The sequence below is a fragment of the Leptidea sinapis genome, chromosome 18 (assembly GCF_905404315.1).
Source record: "Leptidea sinapis chromosome 18, ilLepSina1.1, whole genome shotgun sequence".
NCBI lineage: Eukaryota > Metazoa > Arthropoda > Insecta > Lepidoptera > Pieridae > Leptidea > Leptidea sinapis.
In genome coordinates this window covers 7,688,160-7,708,790 of record NC_066282.1, presented here as the reverse complement: position 1 = coordinate 7,708,790, position 20,631 = coordinate 7,688,160, and the positions used below count along the sequence as shown (strand labels likewise).

At 33.7% G+C, this 20,631-nt stretch overlaps 1 protein-coding gene across 1 annotated transcript in view; it reads left to right on the top strand.

Moving 5' to 3' along the window:
- Nucleotides 1-20,631, top strand: part of LOC126969335 (protein eva-1 homolog C-like) — a 643,451-nt gene that overhangs the window by 57,074 nt on the left and 565,746 nt on the right. Inside the window, exons 4-5 of the mRNA XM_050814691.1 lie at nt 7,657-7,795; nt 8,853-9,002. Coding sequence (XP_050670648.1) covers nt 7,657-7,795; nt 8,853-9,002 — 289 coding nt within the window. The remainder of the gene's footprint in view (nt 1-7,656; nt 7,796-8,852; nt 9,003-20,631) is intronic.

Genomic DNA, 20,631 nt, shown 5'->3' with positions numbered 1-20,631 from the left:
GACCTGTGAGGAAAGTTCAGGGTAATTTAAACCAACATCAATACAAGTAGATTAGAGGAAACTATGCTTCCCTACGCTGAGGAACATCTCGCTATTATATGGACGTTTCAGCATGATAACGACCCGAAACATACCGCCCGTTCAGTCAAGTCGTTTCATAACAGTCAGTCGGTATCAGTGCTAGATTGGCCAGCAAATAGCCCGGACCTCAACCCAATCGAGCACCTTTGGCACGAAATCAAGAAAAAAGTTGCCACTTATCGTACCATATTTTTAGATAAACTTAACGAAGCTTTTAGTGAGGCATGGGCAAACATTCCTGTCGAAACATGTCAGAAACTGATAATGTCTATGCCACATTGGTGTCTAGCGATAATAACTAACAAAGGTTTTGCTACTGGGTTTTTTACACGTAATAAAATGGAGTTGTTAAAGAAATTAAAATACTGGAGATTACTAGTTTTGTTTACCTCTATTTTTAATTTTACTTTACTTTACTTAATTAAATGTCCAGCTACAGAATTATACCTTAAATTGTATACATGGTTAACCTTGGATATTAAACACTTTTTTCTATTCATTTAATATTTTATTTACAGCCATTTATTGCATAATAGTTGGACCAAACTATGCAAGTAATAGTTACTGAGAAATCAACAGGGTTTTATATTTATATGTACATAACCGGTTATTTCTCTTCACTATCTTGAATGTCCCTAATTAGTTGACCACGACTGTATACAAGGAAAATGATGTAAAATTATTTAAATGGAAAAAGAAAAAGAAAAGGCAAAAAATTTTTGCTAAAATCATACAGTGCAAATGAGCTCTCATCATTTATGCGTATTTGTAACAAAAGTACTTACTTACTTAGTTTTATCATTCTCTTATTTTTGAAGTTACAGGGGGGACACACACATTTTACCACTTAGGAAGTGTCTCTCATGCAAACTATTCAGTTTAGAAAAAAAGTGATATTAGACACCTCAATATCATTTTTGAAGACCTATCCATAGATATATGGATACACACCCAAACAGACGTATGGGTTTGATGAAAAAATTATTTTGAGTTTCAGTTCTAAGTATGGGGAACCCCCAAAATTTATTCTTTATTTTTCAATTTTTGTGTGAAAATGTTAATGCGATTCATCAACATACCAAAATTCAACAGTATAGTTCTTATAGTTTTGGAAAAAGTGGCTGTGACCTAAGGACGGACAAACAGACATGAAGAATCTATAAGAGATCCGTTTTTTGCCATTTGGCTACGGAGTCCTTAAAAGTACAGTGACAATACAACCATATATACAACTATAATGTTATTGTAGATATCAATTTAACAATTTAACTGATAGAATGAGAAAACTGGTGCCTCTATTTTGTTTCCTTCTGTTGTTGTACGAGCCTAGTCATAATAAAATATACTTACCATACTATTGATGGCACCGTGAAAATCCATATTAATATATTACGTACTTGGCAAAGAGCCTTAATCTGTCGATAGGGTATTTAAATGTAGTGATAGATTTGTCTACCTCAAAGTTAAACTAAGGATAGATAGGTTATTGAAAACGGCCGTAAATTTCAACGAGATAAAGTTACATTATCTATCTACTACACAATAAATGTTACACATGGCAATTACGGTTACAGATGTATAATGGTTCCCGGCTCGCTCCGGCACTATTGTGCGGAGGAGCAGAATAATTGCGACGGATATAGCTAACAAATAGACTTACCAAGCACTTAGTGTAGGATACATTTCATTCACATAATAACACAATATATCATTTCAGGCATTTGAAAGAAGAACGAAACACATTTTTTTATGATAATACGCAACGAGACGAGCAGGACGTTCAGCTGATGGTAATTGGTACAGCCTGCCCATTACAATGCAAATTCAAAAATTCTAAGCGGCACTACAATAGCGCTCGTCATACATAAGATGTTAAGTCTCATTTGCGCAGTAATTTCACTAGCTACGGCGCCCTTCAGACCGAAACACAGTAATGTTTACACATTACTGCTTCACAGCAGAAATAGGCACCGTTGTGGTACCCATGATCTGGCCGGCATCCTGTGCAAAGGAGCCTCCCACTGGTGAAAATGTGACCACATTGAAAAGTAGAGCTGCGAAATGCAGGCGTATTCTATTCTCCATATTTAAAACTTTATATTTTATCAAATACTAGCTGACCCGACAGACGTTGTTCTGTATGTAATAAATAAAAATAATGTTTTTATACGAATTTGTCAATAATATATCATAACATCAAAAATTACTTCATAAAATATGCACCCTGCTGTCGTAATGAAATTATTTCACAGCAGAACTGTCAAACCGTGCGTCAATAAATTCTTTAATAGAAATTATGTACGGACACATCAAAGGAAAAAAAATTGTTGTTTTTATTTAATTTAGCTGCATTTTCCTATTTATTCACCTTTTCAACCTTCTCTTTTTTCCTTCTTCCACAAATAATTCAAGACTAAAATTAGCCAAATCGGTCCAGCCGTTCCCGAGTTTGAGTTTGCGAGACTAACGAACAGCAATTGATTTATATACATATATATAGATAGATGTAGTAATGTGACTAAGAAATGTATTAACAATACATTTAGATTACAGTTCGTATTTTGAATTGAATAATTCAATACGAGACTATCATGCATCGACATTTATAATAAACTAAGTTTGTGGACTTTAATTTAATATTGTCATCATGTTATGCGTGTTTCCGCTCAAACAAATATGCTCGTTAATCCCAATTATATTGGAATGAATATTGAATACGTTACTTCGTCAAATTATAATAGGTAGTAGCTGTACCGGCAAAGCTTTCAGTGATATGACATAGCTTTTGTTAAATCAATTTCGGCATTTCATTATTGTTAGTTGAAATATGGAGTATATTGTCTGTTTTTGTTGGTATGATTTTTTTTCCACTCCACTAGCCAAAAGGTCTCATGCAAAATTAATATTATTACAGTAGGTACACTGCCAGTACATATACGATTTAAAAATATTTAAAAAGAATAGTGATGCCAATTTAAAAAGAATAGTGATGTACATAATGTCAATACTCAAAACAAACATAATATACTTGCAATTCCTTCTACTAGGCTCCGTAAAATTGCTAAATCTTTTAAAGTGGATTGTGTTATATTTTATAATAAACTCACAAATTATATTAAAATATTACTTGTTAAAAAATTTAAATGTATCGTAAAAAATAAATTAACATCTAAGGCCTATTATAATGTGAAATATTATTTGAATAATAAAGATAGTTGGAATTAATGTTTCTAAATTTTGTTAATGAATATTGTTATACTCATTTGAATATTATTGTAACTTTTGTACTTCATTCTAACTTGCACTAAATAACTTATAAAGTTTTACAGTGAATAAAGATTAGTTTTGAATTTTAATCAATCTGAACTTAATAAACTGAGTAATCTAAATAACAGAAAATCTGCGATTTGCCTCAATCTCTAATTTACATAGTATTCTTCCATCTAATGTATGTAGATGTTATAGCAACATTACTCAGACACACAAAAGCAATTCTAAATTTAATCAGATGACAGACACGCAAAGCGTAGAGCATCGCCCAGGGCACGCACATTCACCACATAACTGAGTCAATTAGAGATTTACAACAGGCATTCATCAAGTTAACTCATTTATTAGTCAGACGCTTTTGTGAATACATAAAAAGGAAGAGTGTTTATTTTATAAAGGCTTAATAGAATTTTAGAAATGATAAGTGTAAGTGTCTACAGATCACTTTGGTCGTAGTAAAACAAACTTTAAATACATAGTACATACTTATAATGGGTCCCGGCTTATTTTAACCATTAGTTTTTGGCCATTACCGGATTTGTTATGAGTCTTTTATAATAATCATGTACCACCTTTTTGCTTTTTGGTGATAATAACGACCAGAGAGCAATATTCTTATTTCTGACTAATGAATGATGTAATTTTTATAAATTTACTAGCTGACCCAGCAAACGTTGTATTGCCATATAAAGTAATTAAAAGAAATTCAATAATTAAATTTGTTGGGTATATAAAATATATGACGACTGATTCTCAGACCTACCAAATATATTGTTCAAAATGTATCGTACTACAATAATTATAATATTCGATTGTCATCTTGCATCCCTATTGCGGATCTGTGAACAGACTAGTATAAAAATCGCGATACATAAAAAATAGGTGTTGATGGCAGATGGGTGAAAATTTGCAGATTTATGTTTTTTTTAATGCTGAATCATAATAAAATAAAAATAAAAAATTATGTTTGGCGGTTATACCCGTTAATATTTAGGGGTATGAAAAATAGATGTTGGCAGAGTCTCAGACCTACCCGATATGTACACAAAATTTGGAGGAGTTTGGTAACAAACACCAGAACACGAGAACTTTATTATATGAGTTTGACTTCGTAAGGTTCTCTTATTAGATGTAAAAGTTTTAAATATTAATATTTATTAACTACAGAAATATTATCATTTTATATAATTGAACAAACACTGGAACACAAAACTTGGGCGTGAGTTACATAAATACCATTCATTAGCTCGTTCTCTGAAACTAATTAACAACATCAAATTTGAACTATCTATCAACGTTACTCATCAATGTTCTAATTAGTGTTATAGCAATCGTTATAGTAATAGTTATGTTTATAGCTTCAGTTGTAACGTTTTTTATATAAAAGGGCTCACGATATGACTAGTGGAGAGGCAATAACCCATTGACATCCGCAATTCATATTTTTTTATGAACATTAGGGTCGAGACGAGCAGGGCGTTCAGCTGATGGTAATTGATACGCGCTGCCCATTACAATGCAGTGCTGCTCAGGATTCTTGAAAAACCCATTAATTCTGAGCGACACTACAATTACGGCTGTCACCTTGAGACGTAAGATGTTAAGTCTCATTTGCCCAGTAATTTCACTTGCTATGGCGTCCTTCAGACCGAAACACAGTAATGTTTACATATTACTGGTTCACGGCAGAAATAGGCTGCCATTGTGGTACTTATAATCTAGTCGGCATCATGTGCAAAAATTATCCACAAGTTATTTTTAAGTAATCAATTATTGCACTGGAAACGTAGGTCCTAGCAAAATTTCAATTATATCGTTGTCCTGAAACTAAAAATTTCTAGAACTCCTCAAAATTATAGGGTAAAATAATGTTCCCGCTTTTGCAAGACTTCGTGTAGATCCATTGAATAGGTGGTAAAATCTAACTCACATTAACAACGATGTTATTGCTTAAAATAGATAATATTTTATCCACTACCCACTCAATAGGCTATTTCTGTATTTTTATGTAAAAGTGTAAAGTATATATTTTTTTATATATCTTGTTTAATTTAATAATACGGCCGTAGATAGATTTACACACCATTCAATACATAAGGTATTTTGTTGAGCTTAGAGTACTGGAAATTGATTGCATATCCGTACTATTACGGAAATAAGAAAATTAGCAATATCCAATGCTGCGATTCCGGTGCTAACTTCTTATTATTTACACCAATTAAATTTTACAGAGAGAAATTCTGATAGATTGGAAAGCTCTTGTGCCTTACAAGATTTTATTAAAAAAATTTTAACAAAAAACAACCGACTTCAAAATCAGTATTCGAAAACAATAGGTATAATATGCACTAAAAAGTATAAAATAATTGCGTATTTTTATACAATCAAATTAATTAATCTAATTCTAGTTACGATTATTGTTATTTTTGGAATCGGTGTCCTTCCGCCCACGACCCAAGCACTTCTCACCTATAACAATATATGTAGTAACAAACCTATGTTGGATGACACCGACTTCAAAAATTACAATAATCGTAACTAGAATAACATTAATAATTTAGATCGTATAAAAATACGCAATTATTTTTATACTTTTTAGTGGATATTATATGTATTGTTTTGGAATAGTGTTTTTGAAGGCAGTTGTTTGTTTGTTATTTTTTTTTATTTTATGGTTTCTAGTGAATTTGAAGTACACTAACTATCAATTTGTCTAAATATGTGTAAATATACAAAATTTTTCAATGCAGCAATGAACGTAAGTACTTTGCAATTTGATTACAGACAGTGTTCCGTTACTTTGTCATGGAATCCGTAATCAGAACCTAACCAAACTCTCACCAAACTATCTTTGAAGTATATGCTTTCCAATAAAAAAAAATCATCGAAATCACAACCAATTTCAATGATTACGTATACGAATAACTCGATAGAGTTATTCGTAAATTTATCATCCACTTTGCAATACATATGTGTAACAAAATTTAAGTGTTTTATGGTTTTCTCATGAATTCCATTGTCAGATCTGGACTAAATTACAATAGAACCACTCGGGAAGCACCAGCTTTCAAATAAAAAAAGAATTATCAAAATCGGTTCACCCAGTCGAAAGTTTTGAGGTAACAAACATTAAAAAAAAACCGACGAATTGAGAACCTCCTCCTTTTTTGAAGTCGGTTAAAAATCGGTTCGTTTTGTGCTAATTTTATGAAATTTTTAGCGTTTGCTACTTCAATAATTTTAAAAATCAAATAGACTGTTGTGTTTTTATAGTTTAAAGCCTCAGATTAAGAATTGGTCTCCGCTGCGCCCCAACTAGTACCACACTACCTAAGAACAATAGCTTTTTTACGGCAACTATTAGATGCTTGTTTACGTGGCATCTTACAAATTTTGTTACAAAATACTTACTTACTTGATGATATAATATGATCCCAGTGTCTTTCTTATTTCTTGTGGTATTATTTTTACAAAGTTTTAGTACGAAACCCGGCATTTTAGTTTCAATTATTAGCTAAGTTTAACAGAACAGTAAGTTATGGCACGTCATTGTCACAAATTGTTCGAGACTGGCTCGAGTTCGCCCACTTGGGCGTAGTATTAGTTGCCGCACTTTGCGACTACGCCTGCGGTATCTAGTTAATCTCATCCTTAATAAGTTTAAAACATTAATTTGTATGAACAGAATGTTACAATTATATAATTGTGACATTAGCTATAAAAACACTGATATCTTCTTTTCAAACTTTCTTAATTTTAAAAAATAAATTTATATTGCTCTCCAAACTTTATAGATTTTAGATTTTAAAATATCACATGTATTTCTCATAGTAATGTTGTGCCTACTTATAATTAAAGTACATTTAAACTATTTTATTATATTTGTTTAATTCTTAGTGCATAAGTTAATAAATTGTATTTAGTTGGTAAGCCTTTATGAATAAATAAATAAATAAATAGATACCGCTAAGCATCAGGTTCTCTACTCTTCTTGTTAATTATTCCTAAAAATTAATTGGTATTTATCCGAACAAACAAATCTCATAACTATATTTACAATACTATGACTATATAAAATTAAAACTATCATAACGTGGGAGCGTACCAAGAATATTGGCAGCATTACCGCGTTGGATAGCTAGGCTGATCCGTTGACCGAAATAGCTGCCAGGGCTTGGATTTCCAGTAGCCTTATTGAGGCGCGAAGATAGTACTTTGTACATTCTCTGAGCCTCTGGGCCCCACAGGCCTAAGAATACATAAAATTTTTCTCAAATAGGATCGGCATACTAACTGATATTACAGTATTCCTTGTTGCAGACAGTCGTCGAGGCGTGCCAGAAAAAACGACAGTGCAAATTCAACACGAGCCCTAAAGCTTTTGGTATAGACCCTTGTCCTGGTTCCAGAAGAATTGTTGAAGTAGCATATAAATGTCGTCCATGTAAGTACCATTCCTCAACAGCTATTTTGTATAAAAATAAGGGACGACACGAGCGTAATTGAACCGCCTTGCCCATTACAATGCAATGCCGCTGAGGATTCTTGAAAAACCCAAAAATTCTGAGCGCCACTACATTTGGGTTTGTCACGTTGTGACATAAGTCTCATTTGCCCAGTAATATCACTAGAAACGGCGCCCTTCAGACCGAAACACAGTAATGTGCACATTACTGCTTCACGGCAGAAATAGGTGCAGGTGTGGAACCAATAATCGAGCCGGCATCCTGTGCAAAGGAGCCTTCCACTGGTGAAATTTATTAATAAATAATTTATTCAAACAAAACAAATCTTATAACTTTATTTACTATACTAAATAATAATAATACTTAATACTATTTAATTTAAATATTTTAATTCTCTGTTACTGTGTTTCAGTCTGAAGGGCGCCGTAGCTAGTGAAATTGCTGGGCAAATGAGACTTAACATCTTATATCTCAGGTGACGCGCGCAGTTGTAGTGCCGCTCAAAATTTTTGAGTTTTTCAATAATCTTGAGTGGCACTGCATTGAAATGGGCAGGGCGTATGAATAACCATCAGCTAAACGTCCTGCTAGTCTCGTACCTTATTTTCATAAAAAAAATATAAAGATATTTAACATTTGAATTGAAACTTCTTTTTCCAGTATTTATTTAATTACTGCCGTTGAAAATAAAGTTTGAAATAAGCGGTGGCTTTAACTGTTCTAAAGTTAGTATCGTTCTAGCTGCAGAAAAACCAAGATTTTCAGCGGGTAGATTTTAAAATAGACTATTGTTAGGAACTAAAATACTTTTATTATCTACATTCGAAAATCTACTTTAGTACCTGAGGATAAAACTGACATTGTAAAACTGAGAGGAAAACCTACAACAGCACTCTCTGTCGTAGCAAAATGAATCTTGCTTTATTTGGGATAAGGTGTATTTTAGCTGTTACAAATTGTTAAATATAAATACTCATAATGTTTTATAGCTAATTTCCACCTTAACAAACTGTGATATGGTTGAATTTCCTACAGACGAGTTTCGAAGTAAAGTTGGCTGTGAGAACGACGTGCTTCATTTGAGCTGTAACCCACATTCAAGGGTTGCTATATACTCGGCACAGTACGGGAGGACTGAGTATGATTCAATACAATGCCCACAGCCTCGAGGGATGAAAGAAGAAAGTGAGTAAATTATTATTTATTGTCTTTATTAGCTTTGGGCAATGTGGACTATTCGTACAATATCGCCATATCATTGGTTCGAAAGATTGACTTGAATACTTTTTATTTACTTAAGACTGGGGACAGAGGATAAATCTGTTAAAATCAAATTTAAGCGAAAGAGTTCAGATAGTCGATGTAAATGGCAAACGGTCTTCGAGTAAACCTGTGGGAATAGGTGTTCCACAGGGTTCTATTCTCGGTCTAATCTAAATGATCGCACAGCCTGGGACTAGATTGTGATTATTTTATAGCGATAGAAATGACTGTACAATATTGTATATTTTTATTGATAAGAGCGCAAAAAAAGAATGCTGGGAGAGTTTCTTGCGCCGCTTCTTCTCTCTCAGAGCGCCATTTGTTTCCGAAGCGGTAGTAGTATCTAGTAGTTATTAGAAATGACATCAAAAAGAATTCTAAAGCAATCAATTTTGAGAATAATAAATGCCTTTTTCCTTTAAAGAATCGAGCGGAGCTAGGTTACCTCTCTCAGACAAGATCGCCATAGTTTTAATTTAGAATAAGAAGCATTTTTAATTTAACAAATATAAAACAATTTTCTTTACAAAAATAACAAAGCCATGTCATGTTTAATAGTATTGGTAAACAGTAAATAAATTTTCATACAATTTTTATTTAGATTGAATGATTAACATGGCTCCAACTGTAAAACTAAGGGGTACTGTAGTAATTTTTTTATCTCTTTGTATCCCCGTTTGGATGATTTGTTACGTAAATCAAATCAAAAATATTTATCTATTAGGCAAATTATATAACACTTGAAATATTTTTTTTTTCATACACCTCTTTGGAGGGCAGGTTTACTTAGAGAAGAACAGGCCAGAAACTCAAAAAAAAATGTTACTCTTTCCAAACAGATTAGGTATTACAAGTTCTTATTTTTGATGCAATTTACAAATCATTTCAATCACAATATATGAAAAATGATACAACAAAAATACACAAACGTCAAATACTAAATAGCTTACACGAGTAAGTAAAAAAAAAAGTAAATTAAAAATTACAAACAGGACTTATTGAGAAGAGAGATTAGATACATCAATCCACACATACCATAAATAAATAAAGGCATTATGCGAGCCTTTTATTAAATAAAATATAAAATAACTTTAATTATAAAATTATTGAACAAAGACATGAAGCAGACCTGTAATTAAATAGAAGAACCATCCAGCCACCACAAGTAGCACCCGTTCATGAGCATGACGCAAGGACCAGCCATCGCCTCCCTCGACCATATTTTAGGGAAGGGAATAAACCGCCCCACGTTGCCGCCACAAGCAGTGGCCTTTAAGCGAGCATGACGATGCCTGCGACGAGAAATTTACCAAATAACAAAAGAATGTAAGTTAATTTACTTGGGCACTAAAAGTACATCAATGAATTAAAATTTTTAATAAAAAAACTCTTTTTAAAACAAGCTTTTATTTAAAGAATTTTTACAAAAATAATAATTTTATGCAAGGTTTTTGCTGATGAATGTCTAACTTCAACTTAACAACTTAACTAAGGCACCAACCGAGAAAAGTGAGAATTCAAATTTAATGGGCTTATCTTGATTGTTTGAAGACTTGTTAACTTTGAGTTCCATCATTAGACTCTGTAAGCCCTTCAGTATAAAATTACTGTAAAAATCAGCATTTTGTTTCATCTTATCTTCTCGTAATTCTCATGGCCTTGTTATCCATGGCCAGCTCCATCATCAGTTCAGAAATCACTGTTTGCCAAGGCAAAACTAATAAGCCCAAACTCAATTGAATGTCTCGATCAACTTAAAACCAAGCTCTCATGCTACCTTTCAACTTCGTCATCAGGCACTACAAATAATTCAGTACCAAAGGCTGAGTCAAGACGAATAAAAAAGTGGCTCCTTTTCACAGGATGCCGGCTAGATAATGGGTCACAATGGAGCCTATTTCTGCCGTAGCTAGTGAAATTACTGAGCAAATAAGGCTTAACATCTTACGTTTCAAGGTGACGAGCGCAATTGTAGTGCCGCTCAGAATTTTTGCGTTTTTCAAGAATCCTGAGCGGCACTGCAATGTAATGGGTAGGGCGTATCAATTACTCTTCTCGTCCCTTATTTTCATGAACAAAACGAACAAATTTCAACTCGATGGGTATTTTATTCTAAGAGTTCCTATAGGCCACATCCAAACTCCATTATCAATATAACGGTTTTTTTTTCATTATTATTAATACATTTTCATCGAACATCCACAAGTATACCAAAACGCTAAATCCAACGTCAGAAAGTGGTTCTAATTTAACTTCCAAGATTTTACAAACACGGCTAGATAAAAGCTATTCCACCACTCGCAATTAGTATTATTAGCATACTCATAGGAAAAGGAACGGTGACCAAAAATCTATGAGTTTCTTTTGAAACACAACACAAAACTTATTAGATTTTTGTAAAATTAGTCCCAGGCCGAACAATTTTCGTGTTGAGAATATATGTCGGGAGCATTTCTTTAAATATACTCTTTTTGAAATAATTTCTTAGACAAATAAAGTTTGAAAACAATATTTTATGAACGATGCGGGACTCGAACCTACGACCTCTCGCGTTCTGTGCGAGTGCTCTTCCGCGTCATTCATAAAATTTTGTTTTCAAATTATTATTTGTGTATAATCCTAGAATTTCTTAGCAACTCATGACGACTGTAAAATGTTCATCTATTTCATTCTTTTTAATTTCATTAACTTATTCATTCACGCTTCAGGAAGAATCCGAATACTTTAAACAGTTCCGCCATTTTAGAATAGAATAGAATAGAATAGAATAAAAATTTATTGATAACAAAAACCACCACCACACAATTATTAAAATGATACAAACCAAAATAAGTAATAATTTCTTAGAACTAACAAATAAAACAAATTAAATAATACAATTTATAGCTTAAAACTAAAAAGGTACTGTGCGGCAGTGAATGTCACCAAATGGAGCTAACTCAGTAAAAAGCTGCAATGGCGTGGTGCCAATGTAGCACTGGTTTTCAGTAGCCCCAACATTATTGAGTCTGGGAGTAGCAGCGACTAGTAATTTTTAAATTATAATTATGAATATAAATAAATAAATGCAGTATAGATCTAATTTTTTAATTTAACTCTTAAAAAAAAAAAATATATGTAGTTAGAAGTTTTTCGTCAGAAGATCATGTAGATCTTCTAACGACGGAAAAATCATAAAAAATGAGGTTATTCATAATAAATAAGTTTTAATATATATTATGGTTAGTATAAATGTTAATATTATAATATTAAATTTAAAAGAGGTACAATCAGTTAAACAGGTTTATAAATATCATTAAGTAGGTAATTTTTAGTTTTTATTTTGAAATTTTGAATGGTATTACTAAGTTGAAGTGGAGGTGGCAAATCATTCCAGCACTTGGTGGCTTGATATCTAAAACTTCCCCGAAACGTAGCAGTTCGGTGGCTTGGAATAGCTAATATCCGAAAGGCTGACCTCGTATCCATATTCAAAGCTTTATGCTGTCCAAGCCATTCTAGCTTTTGATATAAATATGCTGGTGTTTTCCAAGCAATTATGCCAAAGAGTAACACAGCAAGATGTAAATGCCTTCTTCCGTCCATCTTGAGTACTTTTGCCTCTTTGAGATATGGTGTAACGTGACTACGGGGAGGAATATTCCAGCAAAATCTAGCGCACGCATTTTGCACTCGCTGTATGGCATTTTTAGTTTTACTAAGTAGTCGTGGGCCATAAACGGTGTCCATATAATTAAATTTAGAAAGGACGAGAGCATCACACAGACGGATGCGTGTTTCTAAATTTAAGTATTGTCTTAATTTATATAAGACTTTAAGACGATAAAAACAATTTGAAATTGTCAAGTTTATATATTTCTCGAATCGCAGACTTTCATCCATTATCAGTCCTAAATTTTTTGCTTCATGCACACGTTCAATTTTATAATTATTAATTTTTATATCAAGATTGTATCGCTCAATTGTATTTAAACCATTCTGTGTACCGAAAATCATATATTTTGTTTTAGCTGGGTTGAGAATTAATGAGTTTTTCTCTGACCATTTGAAAATTTCGTTTAAATCTGAATTAATTAAATTGATTGCATCAACTATGTCGTGAGGATTGAAAGATAAATATAGTTGAATGTCATCTGCATACATTTGATACTTACAGTGCTTTATATTTTGCAATATGTCCGCACTATACAAAATAAATAAAAGAGGGCCTAATATAGAACCCTGTGGAACTCCTCTTTTCATGTTACTACAGTCTGAATAGCGAACTTTACCATCTTCTTCTGTGGTTACAACTTTCTGAGTTCTATGACTGAGGTAACTATGAAACCATTGTATAGCATTTTCACTGAGTCCATAGTAGGCTAATTTTGATAGTAATAGAGTTAAATTTAAGGTGTCAAAAGCACGAGAATAATCAAGCAATACTAAAATGGTTACTTTACCCACATCCTGAGCTGCTAGAATGTTGTCAACTACGTCTAAGAGTGCAGTCATGGTACCTCTTTTCTTTCTGAACCCGGATTGATGTTCTGGTAAAATTTTATAGGTTTCTAAATAATTTATTAATTGCTTATAGACAATTTTTTCAATTATTTTAGAAGGACAAGGAAGAACACTAACGGGTCGGAGGTCTTTAAAGTCATCGGGGTTGTCTTTTTTTGGCACAGGACGGATAATAGCATGACGCCATAAGTTTGGAAATGAGTTAGTTTGGAAGGAGACATTTATTATATGTGTTAGTACGGATAGTATTTTAGGCATTGTCAGTAGTAACATGTCAAGTGAAATATCGTCAATACCAATCGCTTGCGATTTAAGTTCAAAAAGAGCTTTACGTACTATAATATCATCAATCGTTTTAAATTCAAATGTTGTATTACTGTGTCTGTGAAATTCATAGTAAGTCAGAGTTGATAATGTCACATGGCCAGTGCCTGGAATTTGAAGGAAGTGGGAATTGATTTTATTTGGATCATTAAGATGATGAGGTAAATTACAAATTTTATTTTTTAGCCTAATGTGGTCCTTAATATGCTTCCACAATATTTTCGGTTTTTTAATATTGGAGTTTATATATGTGTTAAAGTATACTTGTTTTTCACGACGCAGTGCTTGAGGAACATAACGTTTCAAGTCCTTATAAAACTGTACATGTGCTACATTATTAGTTTTACGAGCCCTTTTAAATGCTTCATCCCGCCTTTTCATGATCAATTTTATATTATACGTAATCCAAGGGTATTGAGTATCTCGAGTAAATCGTGTTGTATTAGGTGCATAAAAATCAAACAAAGATATAATAATACTAGTAAAATTGAGAACTATATCACTTACGTTATTCATTAATAATAATTTGTCCCATGTAATGCTGTCCAGTGATTGTTGAAAACTAACTCTATCAATATTTTTGAAGGGTCTGTAGGTAATAAATTTTGGTTTCATTTGATGCTTGGGAAAATCCAAGATACATGTGATATACGCATGAGAACTTAATGCCTCTATATGATCCACAACAACATGTGTGACAGAAAGTGTTCTGTTAGCACACACACAATCTAGTTGTGTTTCTGAGTGAGCAGTGAAATGCGTAGGTGTCGAGACGTGCTGTATTAGATTAAACGAATTTAAAAAAAGTTCCATTTTTTTAAAGTTCGGATGATTGTTACACAACCCATTAATATTGAAATCACCCAATATAACGACATTGTCACACCAGACAAACGATCCCAAAGATTCCGTTAACGCATCAAAAAATGTCTCAGGGTCCATCCACGGAGGGCGATATGCTGTACCGACTACAAGCTTATTACCACTTACCTCGACCTTGAGCCACATTTGTTCAACCGTAGGAGCAATAGGGTGCGACAGAATCCGCATCGAAATATCTTTCTTCACGTAAAAGCCAACACCACCCCCGCGCGAGCGCACGCTGGGAGGGCGCGGCACGTGGTGCAGTCTGTAGCCAGCCGGGGCTGGAGCGAGGCCCTCATGCCCAGCGCGCAGCCACGTCTCATTGATACACATCAGATCCACGTTGTGCCGATCCATTGCTACGAGAAACTCGTCGTGATTTGTGCCAAGGGATCCCGGATTAAGTAGCCCAATTTTTAATTTGTCCTTCCTATTTGGCATAATTTTTAAATATAATATTATATATAATAATTAAATAATATATAAATATATTTAAAGTAGTATATTGAATATGTGTAATAAAGTGATAAAATACTAATAAATAACGATCAAAAACTATAGCATTAAAGCAACCATACAATAACGAAACTTTTAAATTTATAAGATAATTATATAATATTATAAAAGAATAAAGCTCGTTTGATATATAACATTTAAACTGCATAATATAGCTGATTTTAGACCGCATTTTATTTTTGATGTAATTTATCTTAATAAAATTGAGAATATAATATAATAAATTTCTAATACGCAAAACGTGACTCATCACCCCATTTGAAAATTTAAAATTTAAATAATATTTAGATTTGCCGCACAGTACTCTTTTGTATAAATTCGATACTACTATATCATTCATAAAATTAAACACTCCTAAGAAACCTATGGAAAAAATATATAATATAAAATTAAAATGAAACATATAGAAATTAAAATAAATATTAAAAAAACTAACAAATCTGAAATCTAACTGACAATAACAAATATATATTAAACACAAAAAACCTTTTTTAAATCAGACTCTGATCGAATTATAAATTTTTTAGACGAACTGTCTCGTCTAGCATATATCTGACCATCACGAGTCCAGATAAAACGCCAATTTAGTTTTCGGCCTAGTTCACGCGACTTATAGAACAGGTTACGATTATCGAATGTTAAATGTTCGTTAACGTAGAACCTTTGCGGTTTGTGACCTATGCCGGTCCCCGACGTATCAGCGTGGCGCCGTACCCGGGCCGCGTGCAGCAGCTCGTCACGCAGGTGTCGGCGAGCGAGCCTACACACTAAAGCTCGCGGGCGCGTGCCCTCACCTCCCGCCGGCCCGCTCGACGTCGCCTCACCCCGCGCGGCTCGCAGGGCCCCGCGCCGGTGCACGTTGACGATGTCACGCTCGTCGATGGCTAGACCTATCTTCTGCGCTACGGTGATGACGACATGGAGGAGATTCTCGCCTCCACTTTCCTCTACTCCGGTAATTTCTACGTCGTTCAGTAGTCGCTCTTGTTCGCTATTATTGAGTCGCTTCCGTAACGCATCAAGTGAACTGTTCAGCTGAGCATTTTGTTGTTGGACGTCTTCGAATTTAATTAGATTTGAGGCGTCCTCAAGATTTGACACCCGTTGTTCTATTGTATCGAGCCTTGTATTAAATTCAGATACCAATGATGACAGTTTTGTCATCTCAACTCTAAAGCCCGACAACTCTGAGCGCAACAGTTGAATTTCTCGAATTAGACACGGGGTCTCGCTAGGTTCAGAATCGATGGTGACATCTTCGCCATCCTGAGACCGGTTACAGTCTACCCTTTTATTGTTTGATCTTCCTTTACATGACTTACATACCCATTTATTACTGATTCTCGAATCAGGACTGATATTGTTGCACTGTCGGTGATATAGAATAGAACACTTACTGCACTTAGAACTGTCAGCCACTGCGAAGAATTTCCCACAATCAGGACACTTGTTAGGCATTATTTGTTTTAGAAACTACTTAATATAATAATTATAATATCAGAACGTGTAACACTTTCAAAACAAATGTTGTGGGTACTTTAAAATAATTCGAAGTGCAATATATTTAAATATTAAAATTTAACACAACACAGTTAGAAAACACCAATAATAACACTTTTATTTAATTAATTAAGAAGTATTAACGTTGTACTATACTGTATATATTATATACATGGGTAAATACAAAACATTTAATAAAAGTTTTGTTTTAAATGTCGCTACTACGTGCTCTGTGCAGTTACGCTTATTGATGAGTAAATAAATAAATTACATAAACAGTTACACCTTGAAAGTAAGGATTGCTGGTTTGATTCCTGTGCCCGTGTTTTGTTTGCAGTATCATTGTTTTAACTGATATCATTTTAAAGATGATGAAAGTATTTCTTTTGTTTCGATGCTTAATACGATTTTCCTTAATTGGATTGAGGATCGCGAACAAGGAATAAATTATTTTCTGAAATGTTCACGGTACAAATAACTAAGTTAAAATCTTTTTAAAGTGTGTTCCTCGGGTACGCGGAGCACTTCTTTTGTGGATATTAAATAAGTTTTTTTTTAAAGAGGAAGCCAGGGTTTATGTGACGGGATTTACTGATGACGACAACCAGGGGTTAAGAGGAACATTATTGGCTTTTAAGTTGGGAGTATGCTCTGTTCTTGAAGGTAAATGCCCTAAGTCATATGGGTTCGAGAAAACTGAAGCCAGAAATTAATTCACCAAAGTGGCTGTGCGAATCAAGAAGTTTCTCACTAATTGATTACTAGAGGTCAGCATGAGACGGGTGGAATTTGATAACTTGACATAATGTCTGGTGGTGGAATTCGACGGCTGGTATCAACCTGAGGAAGTCATCTGAGGACTCCAATTACTATATGCAGTAGAAGATGCAGAGATAGTACACATTTCTACGCAACATCAAAAAATTTCGAGCCGCTCTTCGTTGTATGCATTCAAATGGAAGAAGCTGGTACGGGGGAGCGCCCGCTGAGACGTGAAAAAAATGCTCCATGTCAGGTCACTTTTACACCTTATGTAGTTGCAGGTGGTGGCTTGAAGTGAAGTACTGTCTAGCCTTACTGAGTACAACAGCATTCGTAAAGGCAAATTCGGCCTTTTTGCAAAGTTACCATGGAACTTAAGGCTGCTATACCAAGAAATCGCCAAAATAGCGCAAAACTTATATTTTTTCAAAAAAATAATTATATATCTACAGAACATGAGAAGAAACTTAATGAATTCATAACATTTGTATTTTTTATAGAGAGTAAAAAAATAAGACACCTAAATACCCTTACTTTTACAGTTGGAGCCATGCTTATTATTCAATCTAGGTAAAAATTGTACGAAAACTTATTAATTGTACACAAATACTATTAAACACGACAAAGTATTTAGTTTTGTAAAGAAAATTGTAATATGTTTGCAATAAACATAAATAAATGCTTCTAATTCCGATTTAAAACTATGGTGATCTTGTACGGGAGAGGTAACCTAGCTCCACTCGATATCTCAAGGCCGTTGGCTCGGTCCCTAGCCTTAATGTCGCTAGATATATGAACGCTTAGTACCGAGCACAATCGAGAAACGCATCGAACTATCGAGTAAGGGAGATCGCTCATTGAGCACAGTTGTATTTCCTTTTATTAACCTTGCTTTAATGAAATTCACACTTTTTTCGTATCGTTTTTGTTATTTATAAATATAATAGCAGAGAATTGTTTTTGTCTTTAATTTTACATTTTTAGTTTATCTTAATCTTTCGTTTTTAACTAAACTTACAATTAGCTAACTGATAATCAGATCATACTTTCTCCCTTATATTATTAAAGTTACAAGTTACATTAAAATCAATTTAAACCTTAATTACATTATTATTATCCTCTTTATTAAAATTTCATCTTATTTTCTACATTTATATATATAACATATTTATAAAAAACAATATTACAAATATAAATATAAAAAATAGAGTCCCGCCGGCGTTGGTTCACGACAATTCGGCGGTGGTTAGGGCGACAGACTGACGAACTTCCGCACGATGCGTGCCGTTCCCAAAACAGCTGCTTTTTGTAACTGACCCTTAATCCAGTTATCTTTTTATACATATATAACTCTTTGCTATAAGACCGTTTACGGAAACGACTATTGGGACAATTATTGTTGGATCAACATCCCACATCCACATCATGTAGCCTCGTGTGCCAGGTCCAGGTACTACGACAATTTGTCTATTTCTTATTATTATTGTTATTAACTGTAATTATATTTTATAAATGTACCTAAACTTCTTGCTGTATCTTGAACCACGTGTAAAATACAAGCAAAAATATAGTTATTATAATTTTATCTTAAAATAAATACTTATACCATAATAAAAATAATGTTATAATTAATATACTTGTTACTCTACTGTTTACCAGTACTGTTTACTTCCCTTTGCACAGGATGCCGGCTAGATTATGGGTACCACAACGGCGCCTATTTCTGCCGTGAAGCAGTAATGTGTAAGCATTACTGTGTTTCGGCCTGGCCCAGTAGCTCGTGAAATTACTGGGCAAATGAGACTTAACATCTAAAGTCTCAAGGTGACAAGCGCAGTTGTAGTGCCGCACAAAATTTTTGGGTTTTTCAATAATCTTGAGCGGCACTGCATCGTAATGGTCAGGGCGTATCAATAACTATCAGGTGAAGGTCCGGCTCGTCTCGTCACTTATTTTGAAAGTTATAAAACACAACACATTACAAGTAAGATAGTACAAACTCCTCGAACAATATTGAATTTCGTTATCATAATCTTCGTTTCTTTTCGAACTATTAAGTTACATACAAAAATATTAATAAGTTGAAGAAATAACTTACATTTTCCGAGTATGTTTATAAAAGATAGTGGGGCTTGTGTTATTATGTTCAAGCCGGACATTGGGTCGAGCGAACACTTTCCTGGCTTGATCCTATAATAACTGTAAGTCTGATTTAGAACAATATTCGTAGCAAATCCTAATTGGAAAATGCTATTATCTTCTTTGCAGCGGAAATTATTAACAACACAAGCCAGCTAACGTTGTTTCATATTAAGTACGTGACTATAATAATTAATGAACGTGGTTCATTATTAAATGATAATAAAATACTTCCAAAATTTTTCTTGGATGCACTTTGTATAGAAAATCTGTAGTAAATACTTAGCGTTCAGATAATATGCCACGGTCTTTATTCTTTTTATGTCAATAAGGGATGAAACGAACAGGATGTTCAGCTGATGGTAATTGATACACCCTGTCCATTATAGACAACCTGTATAGCCGAGTGGTTAGCGATCCTACCTACTAAGCTAGAGGTCCCGGGTTCGAATCCCGGTAGGTGCAAGCATTGAATATGATGAATATGGATGTTTGTTTCCGAGTCATGGATGTTTAAATGTATTTATGTATGTTTATATGAATTTATGTATGTTTAAGTAAGTATATTGTATTAAATATATCATTTTCTTGTAACCCATAACACAGGCTATATATGCTTAACTTGGGGCAAGATAATTTGTCTAAGAAGTGTGTCAATATTATTATTATTACAATGTAGAGTCACTCAGGATTCTTGAAAAACCCTACAATTCTGATCGGTAATACAATTACGCTCGTCTCCTTGAGACATAATTGATAAGTCTCGTTTGCCCAGTAATTTCACTAGGTACGGGGCACTTAAGACCCACACATATAAATACTTACACATTACTGCTTCACAGCAGAAATAGGCGCCGTTGTGGTACCCATAATCTAGCCGGTATCCTGTGCAAAGGAGCCTCCCATTGGTGAAAATGACAAAAAGTGACGAGACGATCAAGGC